The following is a 17,451-nucleotide window of genomic DNA, read 5'->3' as shown; positions in this document are numbered from 1 at the left end:
CCCGTGATGGGGCTACAAGACCCAAAAAGCATTAAGCAGCATCCAAAACCCTAATGGTTTCCTATTTTCCACCACAGCTTTAATTCTCTTGTTTCTCTTTTCTTCGCCACTGTAACCCACTCATTTTCGCCTTCTGTACTATTAGGTTCACCAGACTCACTTAACAGTTTAAAACCTCGGTTTCCGTCATCTTCCGTCCCCGATATACGTTACGTCCGACCTCAAACTCCTAGGCTGCGTTCCTTCCCAAACATGAGCCCTGGCCTGCCCTGTGTTTCTAGTGTTGCCTAAAACCAGCATTTCTCTGTACGGTGGCCAAATATTTGGCGAATTATACCAGCATGCCTCTCCATAGGAAAACAATGGGGGGAGCTCAGCGTTCCAAGGGCAAAAGGTATTTCTGGGCTAGTGTTTGATGACAACAGAGTACGCTGCCCAGCCGTACATAATGAGAAAGAGGAGATTCTCATGTTTTAAAAAAATCAAGATATACACATTGCGAGATATTTGGCAAAATAAACAGACAGACCTGTATTTCCCTATAGTAAACAATGGGACGACCTTAGAGATCCATGAGTAATGTTTTGTTGTTTACATTTTAACGACCTGAGTAGGTCTCGATGCCAACAATTGTGAAGCAGGCATTGTGACGTAGAACAATGGGCTGGGAATAGAACTTTTGGAAGGTGAGTTGGTGCCACTGTGCTCAATAGAACAACAAACATGAGCTGGGAATAGAACGTTTGGAAGGTGAGTTGGTGCCACTGTGCTCAATAGAACAAACATGAGCTGTGAATAGAACGTTTGGAAGGTGAATTGGTGCCACTGTGCTCAATAGAACAAACATGAGCTGGGAATAGAACGTTTGGAAGGTGAGTTGGTGCCACTGTGCTCAATAGAACAAACATGAGCTGGGAATAGAACGTTTGGAAGGTTGAGTTGGTGCCACTGTGCTCAATAGAACAAACATGAGCTGGGAATAGAACGTTTGGAAGGTGAGTTGGTGCCACTGTGCTCAATAGAACAAACATGAGCTGGGAATAGAACATTTGGAAGGTGAGTTGGTGCCACTGTGCTCAATAGAACAAACATGAGCTGGGAATAGAACATTTGGAAGGTGAGTTGGTGCCACTGTGCTCAATAGAACAAACATGAGCTGGGAATAGAACATTTGGAAGGTGAGTTGGTGCCACTGTGCTCAATAGAACAAACATGAGCTGGGAATAGAACGTTTGGAAGGTGAGTTGGTGCCACTGTGCTCAATAGAACAAACATGAGCTGGGAATAGAACATTTGGAAGGTGAGTTGGTGCCACTGTGCTTAATAGAACAAACATGAGCTGGGAATAGAACATTTGGAAGGTGAGTTGGTGCCACTGTGCTCAATAGAACAAACATGAGCTGGGAATAGAACATTTGGAAGGTGAGTTGGTGCCACTGTGCTCAATAGAACAAACATGAGCTGGGAATAGAACATTTGGAAGGTGAGTTGGTGCCACTGTGCTCAATAGAACAAACATGAGCTGGGAATAGAACGTTTGGAAGGTGAGTTGGTGCCACTGTGCTCAATAGAACAAACATGAGCTGGGAATAGAACATTTGGAAGGTGAGTTGGTGCCACTGTGCTTAATAGAACAAACATGAGCTGGGAATAGAACGTTTGGAAGGCGAGTTGGTGCCACTGTGCTCAATAGAACAAACATGAGCTGGCAGGGTGAAAAATGCCCTAAAATGGGGCCTGATTTTTCGTGATTACTTCAAAACTACGGCAAGCAGCTGTGACATATGGTAATATTTTGAAACTGGGCTCCACAGCGGATGCAATAAACTAGTTTCTGGTATTGAATCGGTCTCGCTTTAGGTGCGGGTTACGAGGTGGTCTCAAACACAACACAGCCAAAAATAGAGAAGAAGTCAAGGTCCTGTACACAGCAGAGGACCTTGTCCCAGGTGCTGACTCTGGTTGGAACAACTGAGTATTCAAACACATAAAAAATAATATATTATTTGAAAAACAATGATCAGGCTCGATTATTTTACCCCCCAAAAAAGTACCTAGACAAGGTAAATGGTTGTTTCTCCAAGTGTGTAGTTTTTATATGTTTTGGATAGTAGGTAAACACACTGTATTAGATTCCATCAGTAGAGTCTATTCAATCGAATTTTCCAAAGTACAATGAGGTGTTATGTCTCTGAATGTAAATGGTGAATAGTTATTTTGCCACCTCGTAAAATGACCTCTGACGTACAGGCTATTTGTTTTCACAGTATTTTGCACTAAATACACTAAACAAAGTCTGTAAAGTCACTGCGATACTGGCAGGCCTATAAGACTTGGCCTCATGCCTCGGATGTAATGTTTCATAATAACACAAGAGGGCGATGTGGTCCTTGCAGAATCTCATACTCTATCCACTCCCAGGCAGGCCACTCCTGGAGATGTTTTCACTGCTACCTTTTCACTGGTGAAGAAGAGACCAACAATGTGCTACAACCAGTATAGCATACACCTTCAGCTGGTTCTTGTACTTCTGTCTGTATACTGCCTGACAAAGTATATGCACAAGTATGTACTGTAGGCTATCCCATATGGAAAAGGGTCTATATCAGGTGAGGGCAAACTCTTTGGCTCGAGGGCCACATCAGGATTTTGAAATTCAATGGAGGGCTGCATTTTTGGGGGGACCAATTGTTTGTCAAAATCAATTTGTGGGAGCCTCCTGAGTGTCGCAGCGATTTAAGGCACTGCATGGCAGTGCTCGAGGCATCACTACAGACCCGGGTTCAATCCCAGGCTGTGTCACAGCTGGCCATTACTGGGAGACCCATGAGGCAACGCACAATTAGCCCAGCGTCGTCCGGGTTACGAGAGGGTTTGGCAGGCCGGGATTTCTATGTCCCATCACACTCTAGCGACCCCTGTGGCGGGCTGGGCGCATGCATGCTGACAGGTGTATGGTGTTTCCTCTGACACATTGGTGTGGCTCCCGATTGACGCAGCGGTCTAAGGCACTGCATCTCAGTGCAAGAGGTGTCACTGCAGTCCCTGGTTCGAATCCAGGCTGCATTACATTCGGCGGTGATTGAGAGTCCCATAGAGCAGTGTACAATTGGCCGGGGTAGGCCGCCATTGTAAATATGAATTTGTTATTAACTGACTTGCCTAGTTAAATTTAAAAAATGAAGCAGGCTGTGTGGCTTGGCTGGCTTGTGTTTTGGAGGATGCACGGCTCTCGACCTTCGCCTCTCCTGAGTCCGTATGGGACAATTGGATACCATTAAATTGGGGGATAAAAATAAATCAATATTTTTTGTTAGTTTTTTTAGTGTCTCGCGGACCGGATTGAAGTGCCCGGTGGGTCGTACTTTGGTCTATAATCCACAATGTCTAGAGAAGTTGGATGTCTTCACTTTTTATTGTGTTACATAGTGGGATTCAAATGGATTTAATTGTCTTTTTTTGTCAAGAAAATTTATATTTTTCCTAAGACGAATGAAAAATAAAAAATGCATATAAGGAAAAGGGGATACCTAGTCAGTTGTACAACTGACTGCATTCAACTGAAAAGTGTCTTCCGCATTGAACCCACCCCCTCTGAATGAGAGAAGTGCGGGGGGCTGCCTTAATCGACATCCAAGATTAGATAAATATGTCACCCCCCTGAGTCAATACATGTTAGAAACACCTTTGGCAGCGATTACAGCTGTGAGTCCTCTTGAGTTAGTGTCACAAGAGCTTTGCACCCTCAAGTTGATTTAATTTACAGTCAGCCAGGGGCACACTCAAACACTCAGACATAATTTACCAACACAGTCCGCCAGATCAGAGGCAGAAGGGATGGCAACGTCTTATATTGATAAGTGCGCGAATTGGACCATGTTGCTGTCCTGCCTGAGCATTCAAAATGTAACGGGAACTTTTTGTTGCCAGTGAACATGTATGGGAGTAAAAGGTACATATATTCTTTAGTAATGTAATGGAGTAAAAGGTACATATATTCTTTAGTAATGTAATGGAGTAAAGGTACATATATTCTTTAGTAATGTAATGGAGTAAAGTTGTCAAAAATATAATCAACATTTAATAACTCTGTTTACTCTAATAAATATTTACTAACATAATGAGAATGATCATGAAATAGGAAATAGAATGAAAGATAAGAAGTGAAGACCTCAAAATCCTGAACTTTAAATGATGTTATAATCAGTATACTCAGTCTGATGATCAAAGTCTGTCTTGGCTTCTTGATTGTTCAGGCTGCATGGAGTAGAACAAAGGAAGAAGATGTCTGTGTGTCCTTTCTGGTTGAGTTGGGGTTCCTTCTTTATGTTGCTCCTTCGCAAAGGCTGTGCTCTAATTGTCTTCTAGCTTAAGTGTACCGTTCAGGCTACACTAGCTCTTTTAAGTCTTATGTCTTCATCCGAGACTAAGTCTTCTTTTGAGGCTGTTTAGTGCATGGGCACTTCTGTCCCAACTTCTGTACTGGATTACAGGTACTATTCCCTAAAACAGGGGTGGGGAACCTTTTTGCCATCAAGGGCCATTTGGATATTTATAAATGAATTTGGAGGTCATATTATTAAAAGGGGCTATTTTCTGGTTTATTCGTGTTTTAATGTGACTTTAATCACAGACATGGGTTTTAATAGTTTAAATATGACTTGCATGTCTCTTGTGTCCTTGAGAACTTGCTAACTTGCTAGTAAATAATGTTGTTCAAACTCACCTCTAATGCGATGGCTGAAACTGCTGATCTTTGACGAGGCGTTTGATGTCAGCTGGCGGTGAAGATGATGCTACTCGCATCTGGTTTTCCAGGTTTGTGTCAGTCAGTCCTGAGCGGAATCGAGTCTTTGCAAGAGTCAGTTTGGAAAATAACTGCTCACAGCAGTAGGTCGTCCCGAACATAGATGCACATTTAAGTGCATGTCTCATCAGAACCGGAAAATGCTCAGCGCTAACTTACATTTTGTAGAACTCAAGCAAGAGGGAGGTTGTTGTACCTGGCTTTGAGCTCGTCATTGCTTTGCAGCTCAATGACTTCATGTTGTAGGCTATCCGGCACATCCGCTGGTTCGACAATAAACGGGGATGCAAATATGTTCAACTCCAGTTGTTTATTTTTCACATCCTTAAACCGCTCACAAACTGCTTTCCACACTCATCGGCATATGCCAACGTAATCTCAGGCTCTTGTCCTTGCAGAGTAGGAAAATAGATTGTTACCCCTTTCTAGTTGGACTTGCTAGAGCTTTAATTTAGCTTCGAATGATTTCACGTTTGACAGCAGATCGCTGAGAAGCTGGTTTGGCCCTTGGAGCTTGACGTCCAAGTCAGACAGATACTTGGTTATGTCCACCATGAAGGCCAAATCACACATCCACTTGTCATCACTTAGTTCCGCGTCAGGTTTCCCCTTCATCTCCATGAATTGTTTTACTTCCTCCTTCAGTCCGAACTTGTTCTCAACTGGCCTACCTGGTTAAATAAAGGAGATATAAAATAAATAACAGATACTGTTGTTAGAGTACTGACTGTGATTAAAAGTAATGCTATAGATTCTTAATTCCCATCCTCATTCATAATTGTTTAAAATGTATAACAATGTAAAGATATTAAAGCACATTTGATTACTATGCTAGTAGTTATTGCAAAAGCAAATGTTGTGCGGTTCCCATAGTTTAATATAGTAAAAACACTTTCTGTAGTGCATCTTTCAGCCCGTATGCTGCCTGACACCTAGTCATTTACCACTTTATTTAGGCTACTCAATATCTTATAGCTACATCTATCATGCAAACAAACACTTCTTAATCATTACGTTTCTACAAATGCACAACTTTCAATCAATAATTTACTGGTGTGTCATCACTATAATTTCCATTCCGACATAACATCCATCGCTATTACCATCAATGTCGTTCTATATCAAAATACAGCTCGAGGTCACTGAATATACCATTTGTATATCACATGGACTTCATCCACAACGATTCCGACAATATTGGAGCTGTATAGGATTGAGGCCAACACATCTTTCCCTGGTCTTCTCCAACCAGCTCTCTGGACTTCCGAAGACAAAGTTGCATGCATCCTCCCATATAGTGTTCTTGTCTCCCTACACAACCACCGCTCTAAGACCCAGGGCTGTTGCCTCGTGGATTTGGTCCTCCGTCCACCACAGACTTTAGCTGGGACACAACTGGCAGAATTGGAGGCTGTTTTCGTACTTTCTTGAAGACGAGAACTAGCTAGCTGGTAAATTAGGCTTTTCCCAAATCCCGTTGGCACAACCGTCTCATCCTTCCCTCACACGAAGGCTCAAAACGCTTCAAGTTGCTCATATTTGAATTCAATCCCTAAATCGTTTGTTACACGGTGGCAGTGTCATCTCTCTATCTCCTTTTCAGAAAGTTCCATGGCCTTCACTGAGTTTCTCCCCACAGTTTTAGCTATCTGACATTGAGTAACTAACAAAACAAGTGGAACATTTGGTAATGCATCACTGCAAATATGTCCCAAGACACTGTCTGCCCTGGGTCGGGTTTCCCCAAAACAAGTGGAACATTTGGTAGTGCATCACTGCAAATATGTCCCAAGACACTGTCTGCCCTGGGTCGGGTTTCCCCAAAACAAGTGGAACATTTGGTAGTGCATCACTGCAAATATGTCCCAAGACACTGTCTGCCCTGGGTCGGGTTTCCCCAAAACAAGTGGAACATTTGGTAGTGCATCACTGCAAATATGTCCCAAGACACTGTCTGCCCTGGGTCGGGTTTCCCCAAAACAAGTGGAACATTTGGTAGTGCATCACTGCAAATATGTCCCAAGACACTGTCTGCCCTGGGTTGGGTTTCCCCAAAACAAGTGGAACATTTGGTAGTGCATCACTGCAAATATGTCCCAAGACACTGTCTGCCCTGGGTCGGGTTTCCCCAAAACAAGTGGAACATTTGGTAGTGCATCACTGCAAATATGTCCCAAGACACTGTCTGCCCTGGGCCGGGTTTCCCCAAAACAAGACTTCATTCCATTGTTAGAACCATTGGAGGACCATCTTTGAATCTTAAATATTTTTCAGTAAAACCATTGCCAGTGACGTTGCACTTGAAAACGCTCTTAATTTAACAACTGCCTCAGACTACCCATAGAACAGTTAAGTGCGTCATTAGATCTTTTGCCCTCGTCCTTGCTTCGCTTCTTTATAAAAGTGCAATCTTTGTATTTATTTGCGGTCACAGAGAGACGATAAACATTTTTGATTCGATGTTTAGCTGAGATCTAATGTGTGCAAGTGACACAGGCGGGCACGAAGCACTTATCTGTTCTATGAGTGGTCGGAGGCAGTCGTTTACCTACCAGTGTTAAGTACAACTTTAGTAACGATGGCTTTGGGAAACAACTCAGAGATATAACTATGCTCCTACAAAGGGTTTAACTTTGAATTTAGCCTTAAAGCGCCAATCAGCAATTAAAACAAAGCGTGCTCCCCGCAACTATATCAGTAAAAAGACGAGGGATGGGTCTAGAGAAATATAACCATGCTCAAATCCATAGACTGTAACTTCTGCTTCCAACTCACACTCTCAAACACATAGATCCCCTGAACGCAGCTCACTCTCCAGATCCCAATCACCTGAATTCGAATCACCTGTTCACACACCTGTATGTCATTATCACACACTGTTTAGTTTAGTTATTTGATAGTTTTTTGCCTGCCTCACTAACGATGTCTTTTGTGGATTTCCTATTATCTACCTATTGCCTGATCTCCTGGACTACATTTCTAGCCTTTTCCCTGCCTGTACTGTTGCCCTTTTGGACCCCCTGTGTATGACCTCTGCATGCCTCTGGACCCAGCTAGGGGCATGCCTGCCTTTGCAATAATCACCTGCTGCACCCTGCACTTGAAACCAGCTCTCTCCCCTCGTGTTCATTACATAGACAGAACTATGGCTGCAAGATCTGACCATCCATGATATTAAAATGATCGTTTTAACCATGTTTATACTTTCTTTTTTTTTTTACATTGATTTTGTTTACAAACATTGGAGTGAAACAAGCTTTTATTTCGGGTTCTGGTGGGATACCACAGTGGAACTCAGATCATGAGGCATTTATAAGTTATATTCTTTTTTTAAAATCAATGGGTACATACAGTATCATAGATTTATATACATACAGTATCATATATTTATATACATACAGTATCATATATTTATATACATACAGTATCATATATTTATATACATACAGTATCATATATTTATATACATACAGTATCATATATTTATATACATACAGTATTTATATGTCCAAAATGTAGCAACCTCAGATTGCCCCTTTAAAATGATTATGGGAAACAGGTTGTCTTGTTTTTTATCTCGTACCCAGCCATCTCTCTCTCTCAAACCAAATATGCAGTAGCAATTGAGCCTGGGGACAAGGTTAACTTGTTTCATGTAATAGCATAGATATTGACTTAATGTATGATATATCATATTTGCCTAAGAGCTGGCGCAGTTTAAGGTTGACGTTGTCTTGTTCGAGTGGGTTATTGTGACACTGAGACACCGGCTGTTCTCTGTACATTTCAGTAATTCAGACACTGTTATCCAGAGCAATTAGGGTTAACTGCCTTGCTCAGGGGAACGTCAACATATTTTTCTGGTCACCAGACAATGGTACCATAAAACCATGATAGTGTTAACATGCTTCTAAACGGTAAAGTAATATGATTGATGATGATTAGATAATAATAGGAGGCTGCTCCAGCCAGAGACAACATTACATACAGTGTTATGTTACAAAGTGGGATTGAAATAGATTCAATTGTAATTTGTCATTGATCGACACACATTAAATAACTGAAATATAGTTGTTGCATAAGTATTCACCCCCCCCTTTCTTGAGGCAAGCCTTTGGCTTAACAAATCACGTAAGTTATATGGACTCACTCTGTGAAATAATAGGGGTTGACATGATTTTTGAATGACTACCCCTTCCTCTGGAAATAACTACCCCTTCCTCTAGAAATAACTACCCCTTCCTCTGGAAATAACTACCCCTTCCTCTGGAAATAACTACCCCTTCCTCTGGAAATAACTACCCCTTCCTCTGGAAATAACTACCCCTTCCTCTGGAAATAACTACCCCTTCCTCTGGAAATAACTACCCCTTCCTCTGGAAATAACTACCCCTTCCTCTGGAAATAACTACCCCTTCCTCTGGAAATAACTACCCCTTCCTCTGGAAATAACTACCCCTTCCTCTGGAAATAACTACACCTTCCTCTGGAAATAACTACCCCTTCCTCTGGAAATAACTACCCCTTCCTCTGGAAATAACTACCCCTTCCTCTGGAAATAACTACCCCTTCCTCTGGAAATAACTACCCCTTCCTCTGGAAATAACTACCCCTTCCTCTGGAAATAACTACCCCTTCCTCTGGAAATAACTACCCCTTCCTCTGGAAATAACTACCCCTTCCTCTGGAAATAACTACCCCTTCCTCTGGAAATAACTACCCCTTCCTCTGGAAATAACTACCCCTTCCTCTGGAAATAACTACCCCTTCCTCTGGAAATAACTACCCCTTCCTCTGGAAATAACTACCCCTTCCTCTGGAAATAACTACCCCTTCCTCTGGAAATAACTACCCCTTCCTCTGGAAATAACTACCCCTTCCTCTGGAAATAACTACCCCTTCCTCTGGAAATAACTACACCTTCCTCTGGAAATAACTACACCTTCCTCTGGAAATAACTACCCCTTCCTCTGGAAATAACTACCCATTCCTCTAGAAATAACTACACCTTCCTCTGGAAATAACTACACCTTCCTCTGGAAATAACTACCCCTTCCTCTGGAAATAACTACCCCTTCCTCTGGAAATAACTACCCCTTCCTCTGGAAATAACTACCCCTTCCTCTGGAAATAACTACCCCTTCCTCTGGAAATAACTACACCTTCCTCTGGAAATAACTACACCTTCCTCTGGAAATAACTACACCTTCCTCTGGAAATAACTACCCCTTCCTCTGGAAATAACTACACCTTCCTCTGGAAATAACTACACCTTCCTCTGGAAATAACTACCCCTTCCTCTGGAAATAACTACCCCTTCCTCTGGAAATAACTACCCCCTCCTCTGGAAATAACTACCCCTTCCTCTGGAAATAACTACACCTTCCTCTGGAAATAACTACCCCTTCCTCTGGAAATAACTACACCTTCCAAAGGGGAGAAGGGTAGTGTAGTAGTTAAGAGCATTGGGCCAGTAACCGATAGGTTACTGGTTTGAATCTCTAAGCTGACAAGATGGAAAAATCTGCTGTTGAGCAAGGCAATTAACCCCCAGCAACAACTGGTTCCTGGGCACTGATGTCGATTAAGGCTCTCTGATTCAGTGGTTGGGTTAAATGCAGAAGATACATTTAGGTTGATGCATTCAATTGTGCAACTGACTAGGTCCCTTTCCCCCAAACAACATCTGTAAGGTCCCTCAGTCAAGTATTGAATATATCTTTAAGCATGGTGAAGATAATAATTATGCTGTGGATGATGTATTAAACCACCCAGACATACGAAAGATGCAGTCGTCGTTCTGATTTGAGCTGCAGGACAAGAAGGAAAATGCTTAGGATGTCACCATTTCTTCATTGGTGATTTGGCTGTGATGGAAGAAAACAGAGGGAGGATCAACAGCATTTTAGTGACTCCACAATAATGACCTAAATAACAGAGTGAAGAAAATACATGCATGTGTGTGCAAAAAGGCACTAAAGTAATACTGCAAATAAACACAGCCTTATGTTTAGGGCAAACACCACACATCCCTGAGTAACTGCCTCCTTATTTTCAAGGATGGTGGTGGCTGCATCATGGTATGGGTATGCTTGAAATCAGCAAAGACTAGGGAGTTTATCAGGTCTGCTTTACGCCAGACACTACGAGAGGAATTCACAGGACAATAACCGACAACACAAAGCCAAACAATGAATGTTCCTGAGTGGCCAAGTTACAGTTTAGACTTAAATCTGCTTGAAATCTATGCATAACTTCAAAATTGCTGTCTAGCCATGATCCCGAACACACTGGCAGAGCTTGGATAATGTTTTTAATAGTAATATTTCACAATACATGTGCAAAGCTCTTATGAGACTTACCTCATAAATGTACAGCTCTAATGGCTGCCAAAGGTGTTGTAAAAGCAGGGAATCAGGAAGCAGGTGCAGTCGATGAGTTTAATAAGAACAAACAGAGGGGACACAGGAACAAGAGTATCGTCTGAACATAACACAGAAACAATACTGCCAGTCCAGGTGTGCCTAATTATAAGGCGCAGGTGTGCATAATGAAGGTTGATAGGTCTGTGTAATGATGGGTTGCCAGGAACGGTGGTTAGTAGACAGTTGGCTGGGTGGCTGGGGCGGCCCCAGCCACAGGACAATGCCAGCCAGGAGAAAGGCCCCGAGGGCAAGAAGTGGGCCGTTCCAGACGCTAAAGGTTGAAATCTTGGATGATGTTGGGATCTAGAATGTCGTCCGCCAGAACACAACACCGCTCCTCTGGACCGTACCCTTAGAGCCTCATGTGGGCAGCGTCCCAAGCCTCAAGGTGGGTAGCGTCCCAAACCACCTCTGCATGTCAGAACATCTCGTCCACCACAGGTGCTTTGGTCTGGCCTGGGGTCCACGGGGCTAGGGCCGGCTGGTATCCCAGGAAACACTGGGAGACAACCTGGTGGAGGAGTGACGAAGTGAGTTCCGGGAGTACTCTGCCCAGGGAAGAAACCAGGCCCACTCCCTCCGCCGGTCCTGACAGTGACTCCTCAGGAACCTCCCCAACTCCTGGTTGGTCCTCTCCACCTGCCCGTTGGACTGAGGCCAGTACCCGGATGTGAGGCTGACCATGACCCCCAGCTTCTCCATGAATGCTCTACATACTCGCGACGTGATTTGGGGACCACAGTCGGAGACGATGTCCTCCGGAAGGCCATAGTGTCAGAAGACCTGCTGGAACTGGACCCTCTGCAACTGGATCTTGGACTTCCTGACGGGCCACCTCCAGGTGGTAAGGGTAGGTAACAACACATCCGCCACACTGATCCTCAACACAGGGGCCCCTCAGGAGTGCATGCTCAGTCCCCTCCTGTACTCCTTGTTCACTCATGACTGCACGGCCAGGCACGACCATCATTAACTTTGCCGATGACACAACAGTGGTAGGCCTGATCACCGGCAACGACGAGACAGCCTATAGGGAGAAGGCCAGAGACCTGGCCATGTGGTGCCAGAACAACATCTCCCGCAACGTGATCAAGACAAAGGAGATGATTGTGGACTACAGGAAAAAGAGGACCGAGCACACCCCCATTCTTATCGACGGGGCTGCAGGTTGAGAGCTTCAAGTTCCTTGGTGTCCACATCACCAACAAACTAACATGGTCCAATCACACCAAGACAGTCGTTAAGAGGGCACGACAAAACCTATTCCCCCTCAGGAGACTGAAAAGATTTGGCATGGCAGATGCCCACTCCAGAGCCTGGCAGATGTCCTCATATCCTCAAAAGGTTCTACAGCTGCACCATCAAGAGCATCCTGACTGGTTGCATCACTGCCTGGTATGACAACTGCTCGGCCTCTGACCGCAAGGCAATACAGAGGGTAGTGCAAATGGCCCAGTGCATCACTGGGGTCAAGCTTCCTGCCATCCAGGATGTCTATACCAGGTGGTGTCAGAGGAAGGGCCTAAAAATTGTCAGACTCTAGCCACCCTAGTTATAGACTGTCCTCTCTGCAACCACAAGGCAAGTGGTACGGGAGAGCCAAGTCTAGGTCCAAGAGGCTTCTAAACAGCCAGTCCCTGTTTACATCGCTAGTAGCTATAGTATAGCAGTACACAGTGTTTTGGTGAGCACGATTTACCGTGATATGGAGGGGAGGGTCAAGGCTGAACATGAACAGGGTTGGTCTGCTTCAGTTATATCTACAACACAAGAACGCAATATGAGCTTCACAAAATGGCTAAAAATCCCCAAATCTATAACTCTACACAACTACACAGGGTCGCCGTTGTGCGTAGACATAGGCTTTACTGCCACTGTTCGGTCACTGCAGCGTCAACCTGATTGGATGGTTTCATCTCCGTGTCTTGGACCATCTGTTATGTTTGTAGTTGGGTCGTAGCTTCCAATAGAATACTGCCATTCTTTGATAATGTGGCACTCCTACATTAGGAGGATATGAAATGTAAGGCCCCGTACACACTCAGGTTGTACAACAGATCATTTAACAATCAGTTAACAAGTAGTTGTAATACAACGGATATTTTGGGGATACAAAACTGCTAACAGATATTTCTGTGACCCGTTGTATAACCGATGTGTGATGTACATCTGTTGAACAGCTTGAGTGTGTATGGGGCCTAATGCTCACGTAAACACGGTGGCATTTTGCACCATCATGATACTTCTTCTTGAATGTCCAATATCTTGAAAACTCGATTGCTGACATGCAAAACATTTTGGGACTCTGTCAACAGTGGAAAATGAAAAAATAAATTAAATACCAAAAGATTGTTTTAGAGTGGTCTTCCCTCTAAAAACGAGATACAAATTACATATAGCCTTTACATAAGACATTAGACTTATTGTCAGTTAAACACAAAACAGTTTTGTATTCTTATTGTAAAAACACAATTCATGATGCAGATATGACTTTTAAATATACTCTCCCAACAGTCGACAATGCACCTTTGATTGAATCCCACCCTATGAGTGTGTTACAGGGTTATATAAAACATTTTTCACATACACACTCAAGTACATTCATCCATTTAACACAGAACTCTCTCACCCTGTCCACAATGAAGACACAGTGACAAAGCCTTTGGATTTCCTTTTTTACCAAAAAAGATCAAAATAAAGATTTGAATGGTTTAATTTAAATTTTACAGACATATGGCAGGACCAAAACAGATGGCCTGAAATATTTCAGCTGGTTTATTCTCTCAACGCAATTAGGTCCCTCCAGTCTGTGTGTGTGTGTGCTTGTGTGTACACATGGTGTGTATATGTGTCAGTGGAGGCTGCTGAGGGGAGGACGGCTCATAATAATGACTGGAATGGAGTCAGAAGACTGATACCAACCACATGGAAACCACGTGTTTGATGGTTGATGGCATTCCAACCATTATAATGAGCTGTACTCCCCTTAGCAACCTCCACTGATGTGTGTGTGTACGGACTGGATGAATGTATATATATGCAGCAAATGAAAACATTGAAAACATTGCACACATTTGTCCAACAACAACAATAGCAGAAGCAGGTTTTGGGGAAAAAGTTGAAAATGAAATAGACAAAAGGATGACTCAGTAAAAGACATTGTCCTATTGTGGCCCATGGGCCCAGAGATTGTCCCTCCATCAGCCATGAGTTGAGACCTCTGCAAACAATGCATTAATAACTTCAATGAGAGGGAGGGGATCATATGTTCTGCTATAGTGTCCAGCCTGCGACTGAGGATCCACAGTGTTGAGGGCCAAAGCTTTGACCATGGCTCAATAATACAAACAGTGTCTTCTTCTTCTTCATGATTTTTTATTAATAAATACTGTATAGGAAATAGCTTTGACTCTCAAAATAATATAGCAATGAGAACATTTTTTTTCTTCTCAATTCACATTTCATTTTTGCGTTATACTCTCCACACACAATAATCTAAAATATCTACCCAGATAAGAGACGTTCAACAGCCGTGAACGTTGAAAAAACGCTGAAAAACCAGGAGATGGACAGTTTGTGTATTTGTTCGTTACAAAAAAAATTGATCGAACGATATATAGTTCGATTTTGACAGCGGAAACGCAAGTAAAGGGCTTAAATGTAAAGTTTGGTCTATGAGACACTTTCTGGTCTACGACTGCACAGTGAGGAGGTGTGGCTAGAGGATGGGGTGGGGCTAGTTAACATTCATCGCTGAATATATTAATATGTAGGGAACAGGATGGGGAGAGTTGATACTACACCCATGGAACATTGAGCATGAATGTTCAGCACTCTGTCTTCTGAACACAGTACTCTGTGTACTGAACATCGAAGAAATAAAACACTGTCTCAATGTCTCTCCTCAAACGTCTTATCCATTATTGCGATGAATTATTTCTTTAAAGATGTTTACAAAAAGAGAACAGTCCTCTGTCCACTACCGAATCAGCTATTTACATCTGTTTAAAAAGCAAGCATGTTATGCAGTCTCCTCTATGTACCGCAAATATTTTTTCTTTAGCTTTGTCTTCACAGAATATACATATTTACTAAATCTTCACAGTTTATTTATCATATATTAATTGTCAATAGAGTTACTGTAGTTCATTAATAATTATAGTTTATCTCCATGGTGACACCGGGGGACACTCCGCCTCATGATGTCAGGGATTTATATTTAGTGAATTGTTGACTGACAGTTGTCTTTCAAACACTGTTCTCAACTGGTAATAAATATTGTCCACTTTTTGATTGTGATTCAGTTTGCCAATTCACAGTCAGCAACCCAGAGATACACAGTTACACGTTTAGAGTTTACAGTTTTCTGGTCATTTACTTTTAATTTTCCCTTGACTCTCGTTTCTCCTCCTCTTCCTTCGCCAGTGCGAGGAGGTATGGTAAGTTGGTACAGGGTCTTGAGTGGAACATGTCAGACGCAATCTCCACCTCTGCACCGAGAAACGCCACCATGATTACAATAAGCCCCAGCGTGACCATAGCGAAAATCCAGAGTGTACTTTTCCACAGAAATCCTTCTAAAATGACCACCAATTCACTAGAGTCCCCATCTCTGCTACATTAGAAAATGTCCACAACGTTAGATAGTCCTTCTCTTCCCAGACAATAGTGGTGTCCGGTTAGGGTGGTGTTTGTCCTGTGTCTTTGTGGTATATGGTGGTTGTGGGTAGGTAGTTTTTTAAGGCACTTTGAAGGTTTTTGGTTTTCACGGGAGCTCGGAGGAGACCAAGGCCAGGCCGGAGCTCTGGCGGAGTGAGGGGCCCGAGTGGACCGCTTTGGGACAGTCAGGCGTCAGGACACGTCCGTTTTCCCCCACGCTGCCTGTGATCGACAGGCGTGCCTTGTTCCTCATGGCCTCTGTGAAGGTCAGCTGGGAGGTGGTGGTGGGGGGGGCATAAAGTGGGGGACATGGGTGGGGGAGGAAGGGTAATGAGAGAAAAAGGGGAGATCGAGACAGAGAGAGGGGAGCGGTAGTGAGAAGTGGAGAGGGAGGTAGGGAGAAGAGATGAAAATAAGACGAAGATGGGGGGAACAGATAGAGAAAGAGGGAGGGGGAAAAGAACGAGGGGGAGGCAAAGAGTGAGCAAGGGGGAAAGAAAGAGAGAAAAAGAGGTGAGAGAGGGACAGATAAAACATGTCAGCTCATATCGACATTGGCCATGTCCGAATACTCATACTAGCGTACTACATACCTAAACTGCATAAAATGTACTCATCGTCGCATACTATTTGTGACGTAATGTTTAGTAAAAAGTATGCAGTATGCCATGGCCGTAGCTTAATATTTTCTCGTCTTATTTCCAATCTTCAATTCGTTTTTTGTTTACTTTCAGAGAAATATCAAATCTCGAAGCTCTCCTTTTAATCCGGTTTGAATGCACTGTGGGTGTGAAATTCCTGAAAAGGTTACAACTCATTCATACTACATGAGAAGCCGAAATTAGTATGACGTCCGGGCATTTAAAGCATACTCAATTTTCTAAATGTCACATACTATAAAACTGTATTTTTTCACATACTCAAACGGCCTACTATTTAGGATGCTAGTATGGGTTTTCGGACTCTGCCACACTACAGAATGACGCTAAAAGCTCTAAGATCAGGAATCATCATGAAGATGGGTAACGTTGGGGATGAATATCGTACAGAAACTACATCCAACGTCACACCACATAATTACAGGACATCCATCAGAGCCATTCAATAATCATTTCTTATTACGCCTCTTTATGTGTACATTTAATACACAACTTCCATTGACTACTATGGTTATTAGACAATGGATGATTCATGTGTGGGTGAGGGACCACAGGGCAGCTGACCAAGCAACAGTAAAGGGAATAAAGAGAGAGTCGAGAGAGCACCAACAGGGGACACATAACCACGTCAGACACATACTGAGACTGAGACTGTAGATCTGCAAGTCTAATATCTCTGGACCCGAGGGAAATATCTTAGAGATAGGAGTTCAAATCAATATAACTCTTAGAGGGGCAGTTATCTTCCATTTACTTTAGGCTTTAACTCCCCAATAATGTACAGTGTTATATTGCTTTATCTAGCTTTATGTGTGCATGGGGCTGTTTTCTCATTAAAACCTGTGGTTCTCCCTTCTGGTTTAGATAGAGGAGCAAGTGCCTGGGTGTCATAGTTAGGGTT

The 17,451-nt window shown here is 43.0% G+C and overlaps 1 protein-coding gene across 2 annotated transcripts in view; it reads right to left on the bottom strand.

Annotated features, from left to right (window-relative positions):
- Positions 1–13,893: 13,893 nt before the first annotated feature.
- Positions 13,894–17,451, bottom strand: part of LOC118391761 (glutamate receptor 4) — a 157,722-nt gene continuing 154,164 nt past the window's right edge. For both annotated transcript variants that reach the window (XM_052457711.1, XM_052457710.1), the window contains exon 16: positions 13,894–16,162. In XM_052457711.1, the coding sequence (XP_052313671.1) occupies positions 15,998–16,162 (165 nt within the window). In that variant the 3' untranslated portion in view covers positions 13,894–15,997. The remainder of the gene's footprint in view (positions 16,163–17,451) is intronic.

This window comes from Oncorhynchus keta, chromosome 12, assembly GCF_023373465.1.
Source record: "Oncorhynchus keta strain PuntledgeMale-10-30-2019 chromosome 12, Oket_V2, whole genome shotgun sequence".
NCBI classification, from domain to species: domain Eukaryota; kingdom Metazoa; phylum Chordata; class Actinopteri; order Salmoniformes; family Salmonidae; genus Oncorhynchus; species Oncorhynchus keta.
The sequence above is the reverse complement of the archived record's forward strand: the minus strand, read 5'-3'. Positions and strand labels throughout refer to the sequence as shown.